Source organism: Anolis sagrei, chromosome 10, assembly GCF_037176765.1.
Source record: "Anolis sagrei isolate rAnoSag1 chromosome 10, rAnoSag1.mat, whole genome shotgun sequence".
In the NCBI taxonomy this organism is placed as follows: Eukaryota; Metazoa; Chordata; class Lepidosauria; order Squamata; family Dactyloidae; genus Anolis; species Anolis sagrei.
The window spans coordinates 33208524-33235297 of NC_090030.1; the positions used below are offsets into that span (position 1 = coordinate 33208524).

The following is a 26774-nucleotide window of genomic DNA, read 5'->3' on the forward strand; positions in this document are numbered from 1 at the left end:
CTGTATTGGGCATAAATCTTTGTTGCTGCCAACTCTCCAGTTTGGGTCCTGGGACTATAGCGTTCCTGTGTTTTCTGCATTCCTGTGATTCCTGTGTTTACATTCTTCAACGGCTTGACTTCGAAATGGTTTGACCTATGTGCTTATTTTTGGGACTGCATTACTATTACTCTGTGTTCTGACCTTGCATTGTTTTGGGACTTCGATTTCTGGATATCTCCTTTTACTACCGTGAACTGTGCTGATTTTCAAGCGGTTTGCTCAATCTTTTGTTTAACCCGCATTAAGAGCGTTATAAACCGGGTTATTTTTTTCTCGCTACATTCCTTCGTTTTTGATGCCAATTTACTGCTGAAGTTTACTGCACTGAAGTTAAGTGCTTTAAGAGACTCTTTTTGTATAATAAACTTTAAATTGGGATGTTTCGCCTTAGTCCTCCGTAGGAGGCAAAGTGTCTTTATTGGGCATAAATCTTTGTGGCTGCCAACTCTCCAGATTGGGTCCTTCCATCTTGTGTTTGGCTGTACTTTGGGCATCTGGATCTTGACAAAACCACTTTGACTAGCATGTCAGTTGAAACATTCACACCTAGCTCCAGCAGACAAAAGTCCTTTGTCCCACCCTGGTCTTTCCACAGATATATAAACCCATTTTCCTACTTCCAACAGACCTCACTACCTCTGAGGATGCTTGTCATAGATGCAGGCGAAACATCAGGAGAAAATGCCTCTAGAACATAGCCATATAGCCCGGAAAACCTACAACAACCCAGTGATTCCGGCCATGAACGCCTTCGACAATACACTGTAATTTTATTAGTAAGTTTTAGGCAGGGAGTGTCATGCCACCAGAAAGTTCTCAACCTGTAGGTCCCCAGATGTTTTGGCCTTCAACTCCCAGAAATCCTAACAGCTGGTAAACTGGCTGGGATTTCTGGGAGTTGTAGGCCAAAACACCTGGGGACTCACAGGTCGAGAACCACTGCTCTAACCTGTTGTGGGAGTTGCGGTCCAAAACACCCCCAGGGCCGGAGTCTTCCCATGCCTGTTCTATACTCTTAATCACCAAGAAAAGTATTAGCATTCAGTATTAAATATTTGCAAAGCGCAAGTAACAGCTAGATTAGCAGCATTCTTGTCTGTACCCAAGTAAAGCATTAATATTCACTTTAGGTACAAACCAAAAAGGAAAGGAAAACAAAGGAAGAAAAGGTGTTTTTTTTTTCTAATTAAAAACCAATCAAGTGATTCTTATCCCTCCCCCTTCTCTAGATAATAGCGTATATTTATCAAACAAGGGATTCTTATCCCTCCCCTAGATAATAGTGTATATTTATCATTGTCAAAGACACCCTATTTCCAAATCGCCGTACTGAGTTTGCAGCAGTAGTTAGTTTCCCCAAAAAGAGAAATACAGTAGAGTCTCGCTTATTCGACATAAATGGGCCGGCAAAACATAGGATAAATGAAAATGTCGGATAAATGAAAATGTCGGATGAATGAAAATGTCGGATGAATGAAAATGTCGGATGAATGAAAATGTCGGATGAATGAAAATGTCGGATGAATGAAAATGTTGGATGAATGAAAATGTCGGATGAATGAAAATGTCGGATAAATGAAAATGTCGGATGAATGAAAATGTCGGATGAATGAAAATGTTGGATGAATGAAAATGTCGGATGAATGAAAATGTCGGATAAATGAAAATGTCAGATAAATGAAAATGTCGGATAAATGAAAATGTCAGAGAAATGAAAATGTCGGATAAATGAAAATGTCAGAGAAATGAAAATGTCGGATAATAACGCAGCACTAGACACCAACAACAGGGATTCAAAGGTTAAAGACATGGCAATGCCTCGGGGCTAGAGCGGCCCTGCAGGAAATGCCCGGATAATGCGGAAGAGGAGCGTGGGAATCAACAGAAGGAAGGAGGGAGGACACTTCTGCTTCCGGTTCTGCCTCTTTTCCCCCTTTCCTTCTCCCTCCTCCTCGTTTTGCCTTTTTCATTTATTGGGAACTAGCTGTACCCGCCACACGTTGCTGTGGCCACCCTTCCCTCCCTCTTTCTCTCCTCTCTTCCCTCTTTTTCTTTCCCTATCTCTCATATTTCCATCTTTACCTGTTTCTTTCCTCCCTTTCTTTGCTCTTTGGTTACATCCTTCCTTCCCTATCTTTCATTCCTTCTTCCTTCCCTCTCTTTTTCCTTTCCCTTTTTTATTTATTTCTCTCCTTCCTTGCTTCTCTATCTTTCTTTCTTTCTTTCTTTCCTTCCTTCTTTCCCTCCCTCCTTCTCTCCTTCCATCCCTCTTTCCTTCCTTCTCTCGTTACTTCTTGACTGTCCCTTCCATTTAATATTGTATTTATATCTTACATAGAGAGAAGGAAAGGAAGAAGGAAGGAAGGAAAAAGGAAGGGAGGGAAAGAAGCAAAGGAAGGAAAAGAAAGAAGGGAAGGAAGGAGGAGGAAGGAAGGAGGAAGGGAGGAAGGAAGGAGAAGGAAGGAAGGAATGAAGGAAGGAGGGAGGGAAAGAAAGGAGGGGGATGAAGAAGGGAGGGAAGGAAATGAAGAGGAAGGAAATGAAGAAAGGGAAAGAAGGAGGAGAGGGAGGGAGGGAGGAAGGAAAAGAAGGAAAGGAATAAGGACGGAGGGAGAGGAAGGAAAGGAAGGAAGGAAAGGAAGGAGAAGGAAAGAAGAAAAGGAAAGGGAGGAAAGAAGGGAAGGGAGGGAGAGAAGGAAGGTCCTTCATTCAAGCACCGTGGACCTTCCTCGCCTCCTCCTCCTCCTCCTCCTCCTCCTCCTCTGCTGGCATTTTCCAACAGGGAAAGGAGGAGGAGACTGCCCTCCTGACATAGGAGGGGAAGAGAAGGGGCTCCATGCGGCAAGCCTCCACCTCCACTACACTCACTTGTGTGTGTGTGTGAGAGGCCGTGCATGGGCGCCTGGCTTTAACGGCCGATTGTTTCCCCGCGAGGAGGGGGGGGCGTGGCCATGGGTCTCTTTGTAGACATGCAGTTTCCCCTTTGTGGACATGCAGTTTAGAAGTCCTTTCTGCTTTTGGTTTTCATTGTTTTTTTGAGTGGAGAACATACATTGGGTTTCTGAGCTCTGTGAATAGCACAAACGAACATTACATTTTTATTTATATAGATGAAGAGAGAGTTGGGGAGTGCTCCTTTAACTGAAAGGGAAATGTTGGAGGAAAAGGGGATGTCTGATAAGGGTTAAGGCATGGCAAGACCTCAGGGCTAGAGCAGCCCTGCAGGAAGTGCCCGGATAATGTGGAAGAGGAGCGTGGGAATCACAGAGGGAAGGAGGGAGGATGCTTCCGCTTCTGCCTCTTTTCCCCCTTTCCTACTCCTTCCTCCTCCTTGTTTTGCCTTTTTCATTTATTTGGAATGGAGAGAGTTGGGGAGCGCTCCTTTAATTGAAGGGGAAATGTGAGAGGAAAAGGGGGGACTGAAATTAATTGGAATACAATGTAATTTAAAACAAGTTTTGATAGAAATATGGAAGGATGATTTAAATAATAAAGTTTCAGAAATAGAAAACTGGATTGATTCAATTAAAAATATTAAGCATATAAAGATTAGAGAAACGCAAAGGAAATTATTGACTAAATGGTATAGAACCCCAATTAAAATAGCCCAGATGACAAAAACTACCACAAAACTTTGTTGGCATAGATGTGGGAAAATTGGCTCCTATTCCCACATGTGGTGGGATTGTGATAAGAGTACAAGAGTTCTATAACAAAGTAATGAATGAAATGGAAGAAATAATAAGATATAAACTGGGTTCTTGTGTTTTTTTTCGGGCTATATGGCCATGTTCTAGAGGCATTTTCTCCTGACGTTTCGCCTGCATCTATGGCAAGCATCCTCAGAGGTAGTGAGGTCTGTTGGAAGTAGGAAAATGGGTTTATATATCTGTGGAATGACTGGGGTGGGGCAAAGAGCTCTCTGCTGCAGCTAGGTGTGAATGTTTCAGCTGACCACCTTCATTAGCATTTGAAGGCCTGGCTGAGCCTGGGAAAATGTTTTGTTGAGAGGTGTTAAGATGTGCCTGGTTGTTTGTTTCCTCTCTGCTGTTTTGAGCTCTTTGCCCCACCCCAGTCATTCCACAGATATATAAACCCATTTTCCTACTTCCAACAGACCTCTCTACCTCTGAGGATGCTTGCCATAGATGCAGGCGAAACGTCAGGAAAAATGCCTCTAGAACATGGCCATATAGCCGAAAAAACCCCACAAGAACCTAGTGATTCCAGCCATGAAAGCCTTCGACAGATATAAACTGGCTTTGAATAAAATAGAATTTTTAACACAGAAATTTGACAAAAAAGATAATATCAAAGCCTGAGAGGAAATTATAAAATATATGATATTAGCTGCCCAAGCAACTGTGGCATTGTGGTGGAAATATTATAGAAAATGGGAGGTTAAAATGGTATGAGTATTTAGCAGAATATATGCTTCAGGATTATATCCATGAAAAAGAAGCAAATACACAACATGCCGATTTAAGAAAACTTGGGTGCAGAAATGGGAAAGACTGATCGAAAAAGTGGAAGGAAAAGAAAGATATAATGTGCTAAACCATTTTTACAATTGTTCAATTAAATTAAGATCTGACTTAAGGTAAATACTGTTCCCTGGGGTGGGGGTGGGGGTGTAAAACTGTCAGACACAAGGGTAAGGTGAAGGGGAGACAGGTAAGAGCATTAGGAAAACAATATGCGATATGTGATATGTATTCATATATGTAATTTAGCAACTGAATTTCTAACAATGATCGTATGTAATGGTACTATTTTTGTGTCGAAAAAGTATAAAAATAAATTTTTAAAAAGAAAAAAGAAAAGAAAAAGGGGGGCGGATAAGATGGAATGTCGGATAAGCGAAGGTCGGATAAGCGAGACTCTACTGTAGTTCTTACAAAAGAAACCAACACCAGACACCAACATTTGCCTTTGATCCATGCAAGAAGAGCACACCCAAAAAGAAACTTCTGCAAAAATAGACCCCACTGGGTCCAACAAGGCTTACTTATAAGTGCATCCATCCATTTAGGAGGGTAATCAAACTTTAAATTAAAAACCCTTATTCTGTTTTATTTATTTTTTTCTCTTTTGGTTTACATAACTACAGAACTGGCCTGTGACCCTAAATTCTTGAACTACAATGGTTCTCAACCTGTGGGTCCACAGATATTTTGGGCTTCAACTCCCCAAAATCCTAAACTGGGAGTTATAGGCCAAAACACCCACAGGTTGAGAACCACTGCTTTAACACAGTGAAAAAAAAAGTACACTGACCCACATGTTTACATCAACACATGGATTTAAATCCAAACCCCACCAATAAAGCGTCACTCAAGGGAAGTGGAACTCTGTTTATGTTGCCAAATGTCACCAGATAGTCACTTTCAAAGTTATGGAGTGAATATTTGGGACATTATGGTCCTATATTTTCATCAGAACCAGTTCATGCATCAACTGGAAACTTCGTTGAGATGCACAACAAACGTTTTGTCAATCTTACTTCTTTGGGCAGCCATTAAGTAAGAAACCGGTTTCCCCGTTCTGCTCCCAAATGAGACTGAATGTACAAGTTACACAAAATCTACATTTCACATGGAAATCCCAGAACGGACATTTATAACACACCCTACGCAAGGCGTGTGTGAGTGTTAATACTTGAATCTATTTTCTGGTTTTCTTTTCATGCCCAGATTTAGGGGCTTGCTTTCTGGCCCCTCGTTCAAACTTGCGGGCAGCCTGGGAGCGAGTCTGGACCAGGCGAGTCTGGACCAGGCAGGGACTTCGGGTTTCTACAACCTGCTTGCAGCTCCGTTGCGCTGGTGTGCACCTGCGCCTAGGGGGTCTCACAACCTTGCTAAGGTCCTTACGGTCGGAATCATACCTATTCTCGGGATCGTCGTCGTCGTCATCGTCTTCCTCCGCCTCCATCGGCACGGCGGCCGGCTTGGTTTCGCCTTCATCACCTTCAGGGAAAAAGTAAGGAAAAAGGGGTATAAATCTGGCACGAAAGGAACTCTCGTTGCATGGAGAAATCACAACAAAAACAATAATCACTACTAAGAATCTGCTTCTTACATTAGCTAAAAGCATCTCTTTCAGGACTGAAGACGCGGTCTGCTTTCAACTGTCAATTTTGTTGCAACCCAGATCAGGAAACAAGACCATAAGATTAAATCCATAAGTTTAGACTGGTGTCTAAACTTATGGATCCTGGATTCTCATATTCAATCTCTTCTTGAATTATGTATTTTTGTCTGGACATTTCCAGAAGGGTAGATTATGTAATCATACCTCTTCGGTTCTCACTCGCAACCCTGGGACACCACAGGGCTGTGTGTTGAGTACCTCTGGTTTTGTGGGAAAAACAATCCTTTTTTATTGATGAAAAAATGGTTACAAAATAGAAGAAAATGCAAAGTCAAAAAGCCACAGTAAAATTCAGCAGTCAGGAAAATTTCTGAACTAGATCAAAATTCCAAACGCAACACTATAAAAACCTGGAACCTGTTAGTATCTCACTAACCGTACTTTGAACTAGAAGCCTCTGGGAATGCAGGCCATGGGAAACGGGAACTCAGCCAAGGTAATGCCTCAGTCTAAACCAGTGGTTCTCAACCTGGGGGTCGGGACCCTTAAGGGGGTCGCGAGGGGATGTCAGAGGGGTCGCCAAAGACCATCAGAAAACACAGTGTTTTCTGTTGCTAATGGGGATTCTGTGTGAGAAGTTTGGACCAATTCTATCACTGGTGGAGTTCAGAATGCTCTTTGATTGTAGGTGAACTATAAATCCCAGCAACTACAACTCCCAAATGTCAAAGTCTATTTTCCTCCAACTCCACCAGTGTTCACATTTGGGCATATTGAGTATTTGTGCCAAGTTTGGTCCAGATCCCTCATTGTTTGAGTCCACAGTGCTTTCTGGATGTAGGTGAACTACAACTCCAAAACTCAAGGTCAGTGCCCACCAAACACATCCAGTATTTTATGTTGGTCATTGGTGGAGTTCAGAATACTATTTGATTGTAGGTGAACTATAAATCCCAGCAACTACAACTCCCAAATGACCAAATCAACCCCAATAATATTCAAATCGGATTTTTGTGCCAAATGAAAATATCTCCTGTACAGGCATGTAGCCAGGGGTGGGGGTCTTGAGGGGCTTCAGCCGCGCCCCCCCCCCCGAAATTCTCAGGTTGGTCCGCGAGAAGGCCTTACTGGTGCATTATTTAAACTGTTACGTTTATTCATATCATGATCTGATCAACATACTCAATATATCCCATATGCATGGGGGTATTGGGGTAACGATACAAAAGGTTTGCTAGGGTAGATCCTCTTTCACTCAGACTCAGCCCCCCCCAATCAAACTCAGCCCCCCCCCCCCAAATCAAAATCCTGGCTACGGGCCTGCTCCTGCATATCAGATATTTACATTACAATTCATAACAGTAGCAAAATTACAGATATGAAGTAGCAATAAAATAATTCTATGGTTGGGGGTCACCACAACATGAGGAAGTGTAATAAGGGGTCGCGGCATTCAGAAGGTTGAGAAACACTGGTCTAAACAATGTGTGATCTAACAAGACAGCCCGGGGGGAGACACTTTAAACTAAAGAAACTGTTTCGGGACACGCCTCCAGGCTTGGAAGCCTCCTTCTGCGTTAATCTACTTGACCTTCGCAGACTCTGTGATTCACTCCTGTTTTCCCAAATCTGCCTTCTTCTATCCTCATTAAAAAAGACAGGTGTTGACTCCTCTGGAGAGTTATCACCACTTGACTCTGAAACATCCTCATCAGGATGTTTAGTTTCACTTTCCCAGCCACTGCCCTCAGAATCAACAGTTTCCAAACCATCAGGGAAAACTACATGTTCAGTTGCATCAGGAAATACAATCATAGAATCAAGTTCAGATTCACACGGAGGCTGAACCCCAACAGTCTCGTGTTTACTGTATTTTAATCTTTCTTCCATGTATTTAGTTAATACTAGCTGTATCCACCACCTGTTGCTGTGGCCAATCTTCCCTCCCTCTTTCTCTCCTTCCTTTCCTCTTTTTCTTTCCCTATTTCTCTTCTTTCTTCCACCTCTACCTGTTTCTTTCCTCCCTTTCCTTGCTCTTTGGTTACATCCTTCCTTCTCTCCTTCCTTCCCTATCTTTTTCCTTTCATTTTTTATTTCCTTCTCTCCTTCCTTGCTTCTCTAACTTTCTTTCTTTACTTCTTTCCCTCCCTCCTTCTCTCCTTCCTTCCCTATCTTTCGTTCCTGCTCTCCTTTCTTACCTCTCTTTTTCCTTTCACTTTTTTATTTCCTTCTCTCCTTCCATGCTTCTCTAACTTTCTTTCTTTCCTTCTTTCCCTCCCTCCTTCTCTCCTTCCTTCCTTCCCCCTTTCCTTCCTTCATTCCTTCCCTCTTTCCTCCTTCTCTCATTACTTCTTGACTATCCCTTCCATTTAATATTGTGTTTATATCTTACATAGAAAGAAGGAAGGGAAGAAGGAAGGAGGGACAGGAAGGAAGGAAAAAGGGACGGAGGGAAGGTGGGAAAGAAGGGAAGGAAGGAAAAGAAAGCAGGAGGGACAGGGAGGGAAGGAGGGAGAGAAGGAGGGAAAGAAGGAGGGAAAGGAGGGAGGGAGGTGAAGAAAGGAGGGAGGGAAGGAAATGAAAGGTTAGGAAATGAAGAAAGGGAAAGAAGGAGGAAAGGGAGGAAGGAAGGAAAGGAAGAAGGGACAGGAAGGAAAGGAGGGAAAGAAGGAAAGGAAGGGGAAGGAAGGAAGAAAAGGAAAGAAAGGGAGGGAGGGAGGGAGGAATGAAGGAAGGAAGGAAGGAAGGAAAGGGAGGGAAGAAGGGAAGGGATTGAGGGAGAGAAGGAAGGTCCTTCACTCAAGTACCGCCGACCTTCCTCTCCTCCTCCTCCCCTTCTTCCTTGCCTGGGGGCTCTGCTGCTGCCGCTGCCACTCATCTGCCCCTTCCTCTTCCAACAGGGAAAGGAGGAGGAGGAGAAGACCGCCCTACTGACATAGCAGGGAAAGAGAAGGGGCTCCATGTGGCAAGCCTCCACCCCACTTCACTCTCGCTTGTGTGTGTGTGGCCATGCACGCGCACCTGGCTTTAACGGCCGGCTGTTTTACCCGCCAGGAGGAGGAGGGGACGTATCCATGGGTCTCTTTGTGGACATGCAGTTTTATTATTGAAATTGCACGCTCCCCCCACCACTGGAAGTACAATTTGAAAAAGTGGGAAAAAGTTTTAAATCAGTGGTTCTTAACCTTCCTAATGCCGCGACCCCTTAATACAGTTCCTCATGTGGTGGTGACCCCCAACCATAACATTATTTCCATTGCTACTTCATAACTGTAATTTTGCAACTGTTATGTATCATCATATGAATATCTGATATGCAGGATGTATTTTCATTCACTGGACCAAATTTGGCACACATACCTGCTATGCCCAAATTTGAATACTTGGGGGGGGGGGGGGGGTTTGATTTTGTCATTTGTGAGTTGTGGGATTTATAGTTCACCTCCAATCAAAGAGCATTCAGGACTCCACCGACGATGGAATTGAACCAAACTTGGCACACAGGACTCCCATGAACAAGAGAAAAAACTGGAAGGGTTTGGTGGGCACTGACCTTGAGTTTTGGAGTTGTAGTTCAACTACATTCCGGGGACTCAAACAATGATGTATGTGGACCAAACTTGGCACAAATACTCAATGTGCTCAAATGTGAACACTAGTAGTATGGAGAAAATAGAACTTGACATTTGGGAGCTGTAGTTGCTGGGATTTATAGTTCACCTACAATCAAAGAATATTCTGAACCCAGAGGCGGCCCTAGGTAATTTTCCCTCAACGGTAAGCAAACAGTATTTTGCCCCCCCCCCCCCCCCAACAAATTACTGATATATATTTTCTGTTCGTCGTGGGAGTTCTATGTGCCATATTTGGTTCAGTTCCATCATTGGTGGAGTTCAGCATGCTTTTTGATTGTAGGTGAACTATACATCCCAGTAACTACAACTCGCATATGTCAAGGTGTATTTTCCCCCAAGAGCGCCTCAAGAGCGTCCCTGGGTAAAATCTGCAAAGGCTTACTTTGCATAATGGTTGAGCAGCCCTTGTCTATGTGAAGAGTCTGGTTCAGCATTTGTGAGGCACAGCTTTTCCCTTTCCTGAAAGCGACACAGAATTATTTATTTCCATAATTCGGTGCCGGATAAGATGGCCCAACCAGGGGATTGGTAAGTCGCTTTTTGATTGTAGGTGAACTATAAATCCCAGTAACTACAACTCGCATATATCAAGGTCTATTTTCCCCCAAGAGCGCCTCAAGAGCTCCCCTGGGCAAAATCAACTGTACTGCGAGTGCTTACTTTGCGTAATGGTTGAGCCGGCCCTGTCTGAACCTCACCAACAATAGAATTGGGCCAGACTTCCCATACAGAACCCCCATGACCAACAGAAAATACTGTGATTTCTAATGGTCTTTGGAGACCCCTCTGACACCCCCCCCCCCCCGGGGGTCCCGATCCCCAGGATGAGAACCACTTTTTAAAATTCATAACAACTCTCAAATGTGAAATAAGTTGCACACCTGAAGATTGACAGAATCCCAGCTTGGTCGGCGGCAACAGGCTTTCCGTCAAGGGCTTGATTTTCTGCTTGTCGCTGCTCTCTGCGCCGCTGGAATTGGCGTCTTCTTCGGCATCGTTGGACGATGACGAAGTCGTGGTGCTGCTGGCGGCCTCTGTCTTGGTCTTCTTCCCCGCAGTCTTCTGCTTCTTGTCCTGACCGCTTTTCCTGTTTCGCTTAGCGGCCGCCCCTCTCTTTTTGGTCTTTTTCTCCTCGTAGGACTCTTCGTCAGAAGACGACAGCAAGTCGCCACTTGCTTTTTTGGAGTTCTTCCTTTTGGGGGCGGCTTTTTTCTTTTCTTTGGAGACTCCTCTTTTCTTCGTTAGGTTGTCTTCTGAAGTGTCGTTCTGGGGAGACTTCACGGCCTCAGAAGCTTGGTCCGGGGCCTTCTTGGGAACGCGCTCCCTGAGGGCCCTTTTCACCTTCTCCTCGGGAGGACTCTGCTTCTTGGTGTTACTTCCGGAAGCGCTGGAGGTCTCCTTTTCAGGCTTGTCCGCTTCAGAAGAGGAGTCGCCTTTCCTTTGGCCCACGCTCTTTCCTTTTGGGCTTTTCTTCGCCTTCTTCCCCACATCGTCTGAGGACTCGCCACTCCGCTCTCGACTCCCATCCGAAGAAAGTTCCTGCCCTTCTTCTTTCGCCTTCCTGCTTCTCTTGCTGGAGACGGCAGGCTCTTCATTATCTTTCTGCTTGCCTTTGGAAGGTCTCTCCTTCACATCCCTCGTTCCCTTGGCTTCCGCAGCTTCCTCTTCCGAAGCACTACCTGGCTTCTCTTCACCTGGAGATGGATCTTCCACGTTGTCAGCTTCATTGCATACCTCCTCCTCCTCCAGCGGCTCTGATTTTTTCCCCTTTTTGGTTAGTTTTTCCTCATCTTCGCTCTTGGGGCTCTTTTTCGTCGCTTTTCCAGAAGACTCCGTTTTGGACTCCCGCTCTGCCCCAGAATTGCAATTAGAAGACTCTGAGCGGGTCTGCCGCTTCTTTTTCACTGCAGCTAACTCTTGACCTGATTTGCCCTTTTTGGCATCAAAGTCTGACCCGGAACTGGAACTTTTCCTTTTCCGCTTCCCGTTGTCCTCCTTGGTAGGCTCTCTCTTTGCAGCGCTCAGGGGCTCCTTTGACGTTTCGCAGTGGCTGTCGGCGTCTGAAGAGCTGTGGCTCATCATGGCCACTTCTTGGAGGACCGCCGGCACCTCGTCGGAATCGGAACTGAGGTCCGCTGCGTCCGGTTTGTCAGTCTCACTCAGCGCATTAGGTTGACTAAGAGAGGAATCAGGAGAACTCTGCTGGTCACTTTTCCTCTTGGACTTGGCCGGCATTCTTCTATGTCTTTCACTGTAGGCACCGTTGCCTTCCTCTTCAGAGTTAGATGTTAAGGCTTTGACATCCGCCGGGCGTCTCAGAGGGGTGGTTTTAACTCGCGGAGACCTCCTGAGGTCATGATCTTCTACCACCGAGACGACCTCGTTTTCGGCTGGATGGTCAGTTTCAAGACCGTCTGTTCCATCTTCTTCCTTCTCCGACTTTCCATCTGGATCGTCAGACTTCACAGGAGAATCGCTGAGGGAAACGGGAGTCAGCTTGACCACCAATTCCTTTTTGACTTTCGCCGACGGCACTTGTTGCTTCGCCCCTCCCTTGCTGTCCTTCGGCCTCGCATTCGTGTTTGCTGCCCCCGGCTCCCCAGCTTTCTGCGCTTCCATGCAAGACTCAAAAATGTCTTCGGGAACAGAGGAGGGGACAGACACAATATCCATATCGGAGGCCTCTGTGCTATTGGGTTCGTACTGAAGATCGTCACTTTTCCCACTTTTTCTCTCTCTGGAAACAGACTTTTTGCTTGCCGTTTGTTCTGCTGCGGATACATTCTGCTCATCTGCCTCGGAGGTGGCTTTCTGCTCCTTGGGTTCCTTTTCTTCGGTCTTCTTTGCTTCGCCGCCAGCCAATTTAGCCTCGCGTCCCTTCTCTTTGGTATCTTTCCTCCTTATTTTAACACCTAGAGCTTCAATCTCCAGATTGAGACCTTCCTCCAAAGCTGCGTGGGTCTTTTTGAGGTCATACAACACCGATTTAAAAGCCTTGAGTTGACGCAAGTGGATTGTGGAGTTTATTTCAGAGTTTTCAGCTGCCTTTTTAAGAAAATTTACAAAGCTAGCGTTCATGTTAGTGGTTGTTTCGACCAGTTTTTTTGTCTTTTTCAGCAGGTCTTTTGGCACCATTAATGCTTTATATGAATAGTTTATAGAGCCAGCATACGGATGGTCCGCTTTCTTTTCTTCGCCATTACAGCTTGAGCTATTTTTCTTTGAGGAATATTTCAGTGTGTGGTCATACATTTTACTTTTGTCGCTCTCCGATCTGATTTTCTTTTTGTTCTGCTGCAACAATTGGGCTAAGTTCTCAAACACGCTGTCGCAAGCCGTGACCAAGTCCAGCAAGGGCTCTGGGTGGCAAATGTAGCAGTGCCACTGCGTGTTCTCGTCCATGATGGCCGACAGCTCCCTCCGGCCCAGGTTCCGCAGGATGCATTTTTTGCAGAAGGCGTTATGGCAAAAGTCGCAGCAAATGAGGTTCCCACCTTCAGCGCACCACCTGGAAGGAAAGTCGAGACAGGTTTCAAAACAAATGGAGATCATTTCTCAAGATGCCTGAGCACATGAGCCCACCATCTCATTGCAAGGGTTGTCCTGACAGGACAGTGCTACTGGTGCCTTTGCAATTAAGGTTCCGCATCTTATGTTCACATTATCCCTATCAACAACAACAATTCTTTATTGATTAGTCAATTTTGACTATATCAAAACATGCAAAACATACAAAAACATACACATCTGCCCATACACACAGTAAAACCATATATGAGTACAAGGCCTATCAACCCACTCCTAAATGATTGTGCAACTACAAGATAAAAAGATTAAAAATTGATTAATTCCTTAAAGTAGGGTTTGGGCAGGGGCGCGGGTAGATAAAACTAGTGGCATGTCCATATTAAGTTTTCAAGTTTGAATTTTGTTGATGGCAGCAAGGTCACCTCTCTCTGCTTCCATCTTCTCGCGGATGGCTAGTGCTTTTTGCGTAAAATTCATTCAAAATTTCATTTTGAGGGAGGTTGCCTGTTATCAGAAGGCACTAAGACTAACTGCAAAGTAGTCATGGGCCTGGTACCTGTTTCATCAGTTTGAATCACGTTTTTGTTTCAGGGTAGCCCACGACTGAGCTCCCACCTTGCTGAGAGCTGACTAGCCACGGAATCTAATTCCCAGGGAGAGGGAGGGGTTCCGGAAGAGACGGGCACCATTCAGGTAGTGTGGGGAAGGAGATTTGCAGGTCACAAATACAACAGGGAGAAGCGCAACCCACATGAACCCACACGATGTCTTCGATCATCTGGAGAGGCCCTGCTTATGATCCCACCTGCGTCGCAAGCGTGATTGGTGGGGACGAGGGACAGGGCCTTCTCCATGGTGGCCCCCCGACTCTGGAACTCTCTCCCCAAGGACATCAGACAAGCCCCAACATTGGCAGTCTTTAGGAAGAGCTTGAAGATGTGGTTGTTCCAGTGTGCCTTCCCAGAATAGGAAACTCCAAGCATCATGTCCCAAATGCACTTTACTAGAGATTTAAGATTGTCTGCACACCGCACTTATCTCCAAAAACCTAGCTATCCGAACGTATCTCGGCCTATCAGCCCACCAGGACCCTAAGATCTTCTGGGGAGGCCCTGCTCTCTATCCCACCTGCTTCACAGGTGCGGCTGGCGGGGACGAGAGACAGGGCCTTTTCTGTGGTGGCCCCTCGACTATGGAACGCCCTTCCTATGGAGGTAAGATCAGCCCCCTCGCTGATGGTGTTCCGAAGAAGATTAAAAACCTGGATGTTCGGACAGGCATTTGGTTAATTCGGTGCAATAAATGTGATGATTAAAGGATTGGTAATATGGACGACGAAACTGGATCATGATTTTAGTCAGGAGATGCATTGGATTGTTATTGATGTACCAATATTGTGTATTATGTTGTTATGGTTTTAAATTGTATACTGTTGACTATTGTATTTGGTATTTTGTTGTAAACCGCGTTGAGTCGCCAGCTAGGCTGAGAAACAGCGGTATACAAGTACAGTAAATAAATAAATAAATAAAATAAATAAAATAAATCTGTCATGTCCAACATTTTTAAAAATGTTAATCATTACATTTGGCCCGGCCTTAGTTTTAAATGCATCGTGGTGTTATTGTCTAATGTTTATTGCTATTGTTTTAATGTTTATTGCTTTTTTATGAGTTTTATTGTTGTATTTGTCATGCTGTTGTTTTATTGATGTGTTGGGCCCTGGTCTCTAGTAAGCTGCACCGAGTCCTTCAGGAGATGTTAGCGGGGTATAAATAAAGGATTATTATTATTATTATTATTATTATTATTATTATTTGTTTCATTCCATCCTTCCGGATGGCACGGAACGGGAAGGCCTCTCCTGGAATGAAAATAAACTTGATACGAAAGGAAGGCGGGAATAGGTACCAACTCCAAGCTTGCTTTCGTATTGATTGCCACGCATATAGGCCCAAAGCACTTAGTCTTGCAGCCGAGCACAGAGTAGGGACCGCGTCTTTCTCAGCGTTCAGCTGCAGGCCTGGGTGCTTTGGGCCTACGCTTTGGGTTGCAGAGCAAGACCCCCGGCAGCAAACACAATGGATCTTCAACCTCAGCCAGGGAGCCCTTCAACTCACCAGATAAAGGTGAGACAAACCCCATACAAGTATGGGTGGGAATACCCTGTCCTCCCAATAATAGGTCGAAAGAAAAGAAATCTTTCTGCCTTGAAAACTGAAAGCAAATATCTGCCTTCCCGATTTCGGGAGTTTCGGTTGAAACGGATTGTGGGGCCCACCAAAAACTGGGACATGAAACGAATGGACACGACTACTGCAGAGTGAAATTAAATATTTTAGTGTTTGGGTTGTTGTAGGTTTTCTTCGGGGCTATATGGCCATGTTCTAGAGGCATTCTAGAACATGGCCATACAGCCCGAAAAAGCCTACAACAACCCAGTGATTCCAGCCATGAAAGCCTTTGACAATATTTATTATTATTATTATTATTATTATTATTATTATTATTATTATTATTATTGCTGCTTACTCAGCGCTCAGCTGCAAGCCTGGGCGCTTTGGGCCTACGCTTTGAGTTGCAGAGCAAGACCCCTGGCAGCAAATACAATGGGTCTTCAGCCTCAGCCAGGGAGCCCAAAGTAAAGGTGAGACAAACCCCATCCAAGTATGGGTGGGAACACCCTGCCCTCCCAATAATGGGTCAAAAGAAAAGAAATCTTTCTGCCTTGAAAACTGAAAACAAATATCTGCCCTCCCGATTTCGGGAGGTTTGGCAGAAACTGATTGGGTGCCCCACCGAAAGCTGGGACATGAAACAAATGCACACGACTACTGCAGGTAGTGTTTGGGTTGCTGTAGGTTTTTTCGGGGCTATATGGCCATGTTCTAGAGCAGTGGTTCTCAATCTGTGGGTCCCCAGGTGTTTTGGCCTACAACTCCCAGAAATCCCAGCCAGTATACCAGCTGTTAGGATTTCTGGGAGATGAAGGCAGAAAACATCTGGGGACCCCAGGTTGAGAACCACTGTTCTAGAGGCATTCTAGAACATGGCCATATAGCCCGAAAAAACCTACAACAACCCAGTGATTCCGGCAATGAAAGCCTTCGACAATACATTTTAGTGTTTGCTCCATGAGGGAAGAATTCAAACATTTTGCCACAATAGCTGCTCATTACTGAGAATCGGGGGGCGGGGGGGGCGGACGCCATCAACATGCACTCTTTAAAAAAAGGTTTAAAAAAAAAGGTAACAGGGACCTTACTAGCCACTCGTAACCCTAGTAAATACAATTCCAGAGAAGTTATTTTTATATACTTACCTACACTGCTCGTCCATTCCATCAGCATCCCTGCTGATATCATCACTCATATAGTATTTGAAGCAAGACTGCAAAGAAAAGATTATTTTCTCAGAAACTTTACATCACATTCACTGGCTCAATTACACACACAATTTGAACATTATTACTGAAAGCAGAAAATCGAGCAGAGAATGTATTCTATAAATGTAATTTGGAAGTCTAAACCAGTGTTTCTCAACCTTCCTAATGCCGTGACCCGTTAATACAGTTCTTCATGTTGTGGTGACCCCCAACCATAACATTATTTTCATTGCTACTTCATAACTGTAATTTTGCTCCTGTTATGAATCATCATGTAAATACCTGATATGCAGGATATATTTTAATTCAATGGACCACAATTGGCACAAATACCCAGTATGACTAATTTTGAATACTGGTGGGGTTGGGGCAGGATTGATTTTGTCATTTGGGAGTTGTAGTTGCTAGGACTGATAGTTCACCTACAATCAAAGAGCATTTTGAACTCCATCAATGTTGGAATTGAACCAAACTTGGCACACAAAAATCCCATGACCATCAGAAAATACTGGGTTTGCTGGGCTTTGACCTTGAGTTTTGGAGTTGTAGTTCACCTACATACAGAGAGCACTATGGACTCTAACAATGATGGATCTAGACCAGGGGTCCTCAAACTAAGGCCCGAGGGCCGGATACGGCCCTCCAAGGTCATTTACCCGGCACCCACTCAGGGTCAACCTAAGTCTGAAACGACTTGAAAGTACACAACAACAACAACAACAATCCTATCTCATCAGCCAAAAGCAGGCCCACACTTCCCATTGAAATACTAATAAGTATATATTTGTTAAAATTGTTCTTCATTTTAATTATTGTATTTTTTAAAGTGTTTTTTTGCAGTACAAATAAGATATGTGCAGTGTGCATAGGAACTCATTCATGTTTTTTTTCAAATTATTATCTGGTACTCCAACAGTTTGTGGGACTGTCATCCGGCCTTCTGTTTAAAAAGTTTGAGGACCCCTGATCTAGACGAAACTTGGTACGGATGCTCAATATAATAATAATAATAATAATAATAATAATAATAATAATAATAAATTTTATTTATACCCCGCTACCATCTCCTGAAGGACTCGGCTTACAAGAGGCCGAGCCCAAATACATCAGAAAAACACAACAACAACAATACAATAATAAAAAACACAAAAAACTCATAAACCAAGCAAAAACATTTACAATAACACTGCATTAAAACCTGTGGCAGGGCCAAATGTAATACTTAAAATCTTTTTTTAAAAGTGCTGGGCATGATCAGGTGAAATAGGATAGATATTTTAGGGATAGAAGGGGCGTGCAGGCAATTCTAGATCTCTTTGGAGAAAATAGACATTGACATATGGGAGTTGTAGTTGCTGGGATTTATAGTCCATGTAAGCCACCTCAACTCCCCTTTCGGGAGATGGTGGCAGGGTATAAATAATCAGAGAATTCAGAACCCCACCAATGATAGAATTGGGCCAAACATCCCACACAGAACCCCCGTGATCAACAAAAATCACTGTGTTTTCTGATGGTCTCTGGTGGCCCCTCTGACACGGGGGGTTGCAACCCCTCCCCAGGTTGAGAAACGCTGGTTTAAACACTACACACGAGACATGTACATACCTTGCAAATAAGGACGTTTAATGTGGGATGCCTGTAAATCGAATCCTTTTGGAAGTGGTTCACTTGCTGTCCGCAAGCAGTGCAGCTCACAATGCCGTGGAGTCCGTCCTCTGCAAAAATGCAGGGAAATCGAATCAATGCAATATTATTTTCTGCTACCAAACACATATGAATTTTGTAGAGAATGTTTTTTTCATAACGGCACTTCTTAATGATGCCACGATTATTATTTTACTCTATTATTATGACATTTCCATTATTTCTCTCTATTACTGTTGTTATTATTATGTTTATTAAATTACTCTTTTTATTATTATTGGAAGGATACGTAAGCACATTTACATTGAAGGAGGTTAGAATAATGGTTTAATCAGAGTTGGACAATCTTATCTTAAACTAGCTATTCCTTGCCACGCGTTGCTGCGTCCCAGTCTGTGTAATATGTGTTTTCTGTGTGTATATATGTGTATGTGTGTGTATATATTTGTGTATATGTGTATATATGTCTTTTTGCGTATATTTATGTGGTTTAGTGCATGAGTTGTAATGCATTTTTTATTTTTTAGCTTTTTAAGTCTCTTCCGCTGTGCTTTTCAGTATTTTTTATGAGTGATGGTCACTCATTGCCCTGAGAGGTGTCTTGTGTCCAAATTTGGCGGCAATTCGTCCAGTGGTTTTTGAGTTATGTTAATCCCACAAATGAACATTACATTTTTATTTATATATACTAGCCGTCCCGTTACGCGTTGCTGTGACCCAGTCCGTTTATATGTTTTCTGTATGTATATATTTGTGTTTATATGTATATATATGGTTTTTACACATGTGTTGTAATGTTTTGTTTTTGGCTTTTTAAGTCTCTTGCACTGTGTTTTTCAATGTTTTATGAGTGAAGGTCACTCATTGGCCTGATAGGTGTATTATGTCCAAATTTGGTGTCAATTCACCCAGTGGTTTTTGAGTTATGTTAATCCCACAAATGAACATTGCATTTTTATTTATATAGACTAGCTGTGGCCAACCTTCCCTCTTTCTCTCCATCTTTCCCTCCTTCCTTCACACCTTCTTTCCTTCCTTCCTTCCTTCCTTCTCATCTTTCCTTCCCATCTTCCTTCTCTATGTCTTTCCTTCTTTACCCCCTTTCTTTCTCTTCTGCTATCTCTTTTCTTCCTTCTTTCCTTCTTTTATTTCCTCCCTTACTCTACAACAGTGTTTCTCAACCTGGGGGACGGGACCCCTAGGGGGGTCGTGAGCAGGTGTCAGAGGGGTCGCCAAAGACCATCAAAAACACTGTATTTTCTGTTGGTCGTGAGGGTTCTGTTTGGGAAGTTTGGCCCGATTCTATCGTGGGATTCAGAATGCCCTTTGATTGAATGTGAACTATAAATCCCAGCAACTACAACTCCCAAATGTCAAGATCTATTTTCTGCAAACTCCACCAATGTTCACATTTGGGCATATTGAGTATTCGTGTAGAGTTTAGTCCAGATCCATCATTGTTTGAGTCCACAGTGCTCTCTGGATGTAGGTGAACTATAACTCCAAAACTCAAGGTCAATGCCCACCAAACCCTTCCGGTATTTTCTGTTGCTCATGGGAGAAGCGTGTGCCAAGATTGGCTCAATTCCATCATTGGTGGAGTTCAGAATGTTCTTTGATTGTAGGTGAACTATAAATCCCAGCAACTACAACTTCCCAATGACAAAATCAATCCCCCATCCAACTCCACCAGTATTCAAATTTGGGCGTATTGTGTATTTGTGCCAGAGTATTTTGACATATTCATTCTCTGTACCTTTTTCCTGCATATCAGGTATTTACATTACAATTCATAACAGGAGCAAGATTACAGTTGTGAAGTAGTAACAAAAATAATGTTATGGTTGGGGGTCACCACATGAGGAACTGGATTAAGGGGTCGCGGCATTAGGAAGGTTGAGAACCACTGCTCTACAACTTCCCCCTTTCCTTCGCTCCCTCTTTCCTTCCTTCTTTCCCTTTTTTCTTTCCTTCTCTCCTTCCTTCCTTCTCTAACTTTCCTTCCTTCCCCCTTTTTCTTTCCCTCCCTCTTTCTCTCCTTTCTTCCTTCTCTACCTCTTTACTTCCTTCTCTCTTTGCTTCCATGCTTCCTTCTCCCTTTCCTTCTTTCTTTTCCTCCCTCTCTCTTTTATTTCTTTTTTTCTCCCCTTCCCTCCCTCTTTTTTCCTTTTTTCTGTATTGTCATTTAGCTTTTTAAGTCCCTTCTGCTGTGTTTTTCAGTGTTTTATGAGTGGACATACATTGGGTTGTTAGGTGTATCGTGTCCAAATTTGGTGCCAATTGCCCCAGTGGTTTTTGAGTTCTATGAATACCACAAACGAACATTACATTTTTATTTAGATAGATTTCTCCCTTGTCTGCTGGAAAAGATGCACAGTGGAAACCGCCAGGAAGACACATGCTCTAATAACCAAAATGGAACAATGTAAACACATTACTGGACGTGATTCATGATGCATTTACCTGCACGCTTCTTTGGAGTTTCAGATTTTATTTTAGTAGTATTTCTGTTCCTAAATTCAGGTCCTTTGAAGTCGTCTTTATCTTCATTAAGGACTGGCTCTGGCTGCACCACTACGGTACCTAAGATAGTAAATTAAATACAGAATCCCAGTTTTAAAGAATGTAATCGTTTGGAGTCAGGGAATGGCTTTCATACATGCCAACGCAGAAAAGGCCCAAATCATTGTAAAAGCTGACTAATTTGAATAAGGCTTTTCCACAAATGTTATGAGGAGACACAGAATCTACAGGTTTCCTCCCCTCCAATAAAGTTTAATGATCCAAAAATGAGTCTCAACAGTAATCTCCCCTACATTATACACACATATATATCATAGACACACACACAAAATCATATAATGTAGATGTAAGACAAGGAATAATACAAAACCACTGAATTTTTACATGTACAGTGTTCCTTCACATATCGCGGGTGTTCTGTTCCAGGACCACCCGTGATAAGGGAAAATCCGTGAAGTAGGGACGCTCTGCCCACTCAAGTGAGTGGAGTGTCCCTACTTCACGGCATCCTCCTCCTTGCCGGGCTTTGCTGCTCCCCGCCCCAGAGGCCCCTTCTTGCCAGGCTGGGTGCCCAAGTCTGGTGCCCAGCCTGGCGAGGAAGGAGCGGGGAGCAGCGGAGCTGGCGAGGAGGAGGACACTGCCGCACAGTTTCAGAATGTTAATGTTGGGGTTCAGCCTGCGTGTGAACCTGAACCTGATTCTCTGATTGTATTTCCTGATGCAACTGAACAGACTACTGAACATGTTTTTTCCCCAGCATCGCAGGCGCTTTTGGTGGGGACGAGAGAGAGGGCCTTTTCGGTGGTGGCCCCTCGACTCTGGATCTCACTCCCTAAAGATATCAGACAGGCTCCAACTCTGGCAGTCTTCAGGAGGAGCTTGAAGACGTGGCTGTTCCAGTGTGCCTTCCCGCTGGAGGGAAGAGAGAGCAATCCAACGAGTAGTTAAAGTGCTTCTGAGGACATTTTGCTGGGGATTATCTCCTTATTCAGGGAAGGCACACTGGAACAGCCACGTTTTCAGGCTCCTCCTAAAGACTGCCAATGTGGGGGCTTGCCTGATATCCTTAGGAAGTGAGTTCCAGAATCGGGGGGCCACCACAGAGAAGGCCCTCTCCCTTGTCCCACCAATCGCGCCTGCGAAGGGGGCGGGAACGAGAGCAGGGCGTCTCTAGATGAAGAGATCGCGTGGGTTCGTACACAGAAATGCGGTCACACAGGTAGGCGGGTCCCAAACCGTTCAGGACTTTGTACGTAAGAACTTGCTCCTTGAATAAGGACCGGAAAATGAACAGCAGCCAATGGAGCTCCTTAAACAGGGAGGTTGACCACTCCCTGTAAGTCGGTCCAGTTAGGTCGGTGTTTTTGTTCTTTTTATCACTTTTGACTACTGATGCTGGATCACGCTGCTGCTGCTGCTACGCTACTCTGCTGTACATTTATGAGGAGGGTCTTTTGTTAATAAGCCCACTCGCCCAACAAGAGATACATTTTTGATCATCTTTCTGTGGCCGTGAAATGGGAGGAAAAGGAAAAGAGAAGCCAAAAGCTCACAAAAATATGATTTCAACACCTACTGAAATAAATGAATGCACGTGCCCTGGCAAACTTTAAACCATTTACCTTTCGGCAAGCTTTTCATGTCTACTTCATTTTCGGAGTTTTCATTCGAGCCATCCTGATTCATGGATTCATCCACATTTTGTTCGTCATCGGAGCCAACATATTTTGTTACGACTGTGGGTTTCCTACAAGGGAAGAAGACACAAAGATATAAGAAACATGTATATATAGCACTTTAATAAACTCCCTGATCTTAGTGAACCAGGTAATTCAAAAAAGCATAAGGCACATCACACCAACCTTTTGGAGCGGGATGATCCTACGGATTTGGATTTTTCAGAAGAACTGCTACCCTAAATGGAGAGGAAGCACACAATTTGAAGTATCTGATGGAACATCAGAAAAGACACGTCCCTCATCTCTACATGTAGCTAAACGTCAGTTTTATGCACCCCACCACCAATATTATTCTCAGCTTATAATTCATTTCTTAGGGACAGAGGACAGGTGTATCTTCAAAATGTTTGTAACTGTATCAAAGTTTTACAAAGTTACTAAAAATAAAGGTTTCCCCTTGACATTAAGTCTAGTCGTGTCCGACTCTGGGGGGTGGCATTCATCTCCTTTTCAAAGCCGAAGAGCAGGCATTGTCCGTAGACACTTTCAAGGCCATATAGCCACTGACATGACTGCATGGAGCGCCGTTACTTTCCCGTCAAAGCAGTACCTATTGATCTACTCACATCTGCATGACTTCATAGAATCATAGAATCCTAGAGTTGGAAGAGACCTCCTGGGCCATCCAGTCCAACCCCATTTTGCCAAGAAGCAGCAATATTGCATTCAAATCACCCCTGACAGATGGCCATCCAGCCTCTGTTTCAAAGCTTCCAAAGAAGGAGCCTCCACCACACTCCGGGGCAGAGAGTTCCACTGCTGAATGGCTCTCACAGTCCGGAAGTTCTTCCTCAAGTTCAGATGGAATCTCCTCTCTTGTAGTTTGAAGCCATTGTTTCGCGTCCTAGTCTCCATGGAAGCAGTAAACAACCTTGCTCCCTCCTCCTCCCTGTGGCTTCCTCTCACATATTTATACATGGCTATGATATATCCTCTCATCCTTCTCTTCTTCAGGCTAAACATGCCCAGCTCCTTAAGCCGCTCCTCATAGGGCTTGTTCTCCAAACCCTTGATCATTTTAGTCACCCTCCTCTGGACGCATTCCAGCTTGTCAACATCTCTCTTGAATTGTGGTGCCCAGAATTGGACACAATTATCCAGGTGTGGTCTAACCAAAGCGGAATAGAGCATGAGGAGCATGACTTCCCTAGATCTAGACACTATGCTCCTCCTATTGATGCAGGCCAAAATCCCATTGGCTTTTTTTGCCGCCACATCACATTGTTGGCTCATGTTTAACTTGTTGTCCACGAGGACTCCAAGATCTGGACTTTCAAACTGCTAGGTTGGCAGAAGCTGGGCATAACAGCAGGAGCTCACGCCGCTCCCCGGATTCGAACTGCCGACCTTTCAGTCAACAAGTTCAGCAGCTAAGTGGTCTAACCTGCTGCGCCACCAGCAAGTAATGTATTATTCATTGCTTAAATTCAGCACATCACTTATCTTTGTTACATACATCTCACAAGTAACTAGCATTCATAATGCTTTGGGGGAAAATATTTTATTTTATTCACACCCCGCCCACCTGAACAACTAACATTATCGACTTGGGATGTTGCATGCTAGTCCAGGACCACACAGTAGTAGCTAACTACAGTAGTTGGTTTACAAAAAGCGTATACAAAAGGGAAAATGGGCATTTCCCATTTTGAATAGTCCACACATACAAACATCAATAGTCCAAGACAGCAAAGTACACGAAATCCATGAAGTCAAGAGCATAAGCATAAATCCATAAGCATGAAAACAGGAGCTTTTTCAAGACCAAACTCTTTCAGGAACAAAGGCAAACTTGAGAACTAAACATGAACCTGATTTTATGGCAACTTTGTCTGCTCTGAAGAGACCAGGAAAACATCACTTAATTTAAGCTCATCCAGCACGCCAATGACTTAAATGAAGAAATATTATTATTATTATTATTATTATTATTATTATTATCTTTATTTATACCCCGCTAACATCTCCCGAAGGACTCGGTGCGGCTTACAAAAGGCTAAGGCCCTCAATAAAACAACAGCATAACAAATACAACAATAAAGCTCATAAAGCAAAACAATAAACATTAAAGCAATAACAATCTATATATAAAAAAATGCTCTGTGCATAATGAGTTCCTTAAAAACCAAAAGAACCAATGAACGAAATCACACCAAATTTAGCAACAAAACGTCTCACAACACAAGGAGTGACCATCACTCAAAAAATTATGATTTTGTCATTTGGGAGTTGTAGCTGCTAGGATTTATAGTTCACTTAACTATTAATGAACGAAATCACACCAAATGTGGCAACAAAACGTCTCACAACTCAAGGAGTGGCCATCACTCAAAAAAATATGATTTTGTCATTTGGGTGCTGTAGTTGTTGGGATTTATAGTTCACCTACAATCAAAGATCATTTTGAACTCCATCAACGATGGAATTGAGCCAAACTTGGCACACAGAACTCCCATGACCAACAGAAAATACTGGAAGGGTTTGGTGGGCATTGACCTTGAGTTTGGGAGTTGTAGTTCACCTACATCCAGAGAACACTATGGACTCAAACAATGATGGATCTGGACCAAACTTGGCACAAGCACTCATAACGCCCAAATATGAACACAGATGGAGTTTATGGAAAATAGACCTTAACATTTGGGAGTTGTATTCACTGGGATTCACAGTTCACCTACAATCAAAAAGCATTCTGAACCCCATGAACAACAGAATCGGGACAAACTTCCCACACAGAACCCCCATAACCAACAGAAAATACTTAAGGTCATCCAATCCAACTCCCTTCATCAGGGCAAGAAAACATCATCAAAGTCCTCCTGACAAAGAGCCATGCAGCCATAGATATAGATAGATATGATTCACACACAGAGAGATATAGTATCATAGATGTGAAATGGACCCTTAAAGAAGGACAATGATATGTTGCATGTTCCAGGGTGGGCAAACAAGACACTCTCCACATCAACACTGACAAAGAAACAGCAAGGAATACTGTTTACCCACAAGCATCAAGAAATTACATATATCAGAAACCTACACTTTCTCATTACTTTATTTTCCAGATCAACAGACTGGGCCACAGCAACGCCTGGCAGGGGACAGCTAGTTATTATTATTATTCTCGTTATCCCTTTCTCACTCACACACAGACAAAACAGACAAAGTTATTATTTGCTCTATGTTGTGACTCATTTCATTTTTTTCCCTCTCAAGTTCATTGGTTTACAGCGGATGTTCACACTGGGGATTATGAAAGATGTTATAATCATTTCTAGATGCTTCATACAAACTTTTTTTTTACATGCAAAGTAAATAAAGTACATTTACAAAATTCGATTCTTACCTCTTCCTTGCTGTTTTCTGCTGGGGGTGAACTATTTCCAGGCATGGTAGCGTTATCTGTAAGAAAAAAAGCGCAGTGATCAGATGTAGCAAGGGGTGAAATAAGATTTGATGCTTTTTATTTATTTTATTTTATTTTAATTAAAGCATTTATATTCCACTTTTCTCACCCTGAAGGGGACTCATTCATTGAAGGCACAAGACAAATATTTTAATATACACAGGCAGCAATCTCTGTTATCACCCCTGGCAACCATATTTTCGAGTAACAGCATTATTTATATTTATTTACATATAACATGTACCGTATATACTCGAGTATAAGCCGAACCGAATATAAGCCGCGTTACCTAATATTACCACAAAAAAGAACTTTGGAGAGGTGGCACAGCAGGGAGATTGGTCTGTAGCTTTTTGGGTCATTACGGTCTTTGCCTGGCTTCAGGGTGGCAATGACTCTTGCTTGCGGAAAAAATAGACCCTTGACTGATCCCACAGCAAGCTGGCTTCAGAAAAGGCAAAAGCTGCACATCGCAAGTGCTGAACCTGACTCAGCACATAGAAGACGGCTTTGAAAGGCAGCAGATCACAGGAGTTGTCTTCATAGACCTGTCAGCAGCCTATGAGACTGTGAACCACCGCCTCCTCCTGAGAAAAATGTATATCACAAAAGACGACCACCTCACCCGCCTCACAGGAAACCTGCTACAAAACAGGAGCTTTTTTGTTGAGTTCCAGGGCCAGAGAAGCAGGTGGCGGAAACAGAAGAATGGCCTGCCTCAGGGGAGCGTGCTTGCCCCATCCATGTTCAACATCTACACAAATGACCAGCCACTGCCA

At 43.6% G+C, this 26774-nt stretch overlaps 1 protein-coding gene across 1 annotated transcript in view; it reads right to left on the reverse strand.

The window, feature by feature from the left end:
• The window catches only part of ATRX (ATRX chromatin remodeler), a 126437-nt gene that overhangs the window by 77439 nt on the left and 22224 nt on the right, over nucleotides 1-26774 (reverse strand). The window contains exons 3-10 of the mRNA XM_067471684.1: nucleotides 25936-25991; nucleotides 22713-22765; nucleotides 22473-22597; nucleotides 20791-20910; nucleotides 18289-18398; nucleotides 16618-16685; nucleotides 10649-13275; nucleotides 5927-6008 (exon numbers count right to left, since the gene is read on the reverse strand). Of these exons, the coding sequence (XP_067327785.1) occupies nucleotides 5927-6008; nucleotides 10649-13275; nucleotides 16618-16685; nucleotides 18289-18398; nucleotides 20791-20910; nucleotides 22473-22597; nucleotides 22713-22765; nucleotides 25936-25991 (3241 nt within the window). The remainder of the gene's footprint in view (nucleotides 1-5926; nucleotides 6009-10648; nucleotides 13276-16617; nucleotides 16686-18288; nucleotides 18399-20790; nucleotides 20911-22472; nucleotides 22598-22712; nucleotides 22766-25935; nucleotides 25992-26774) is intronic.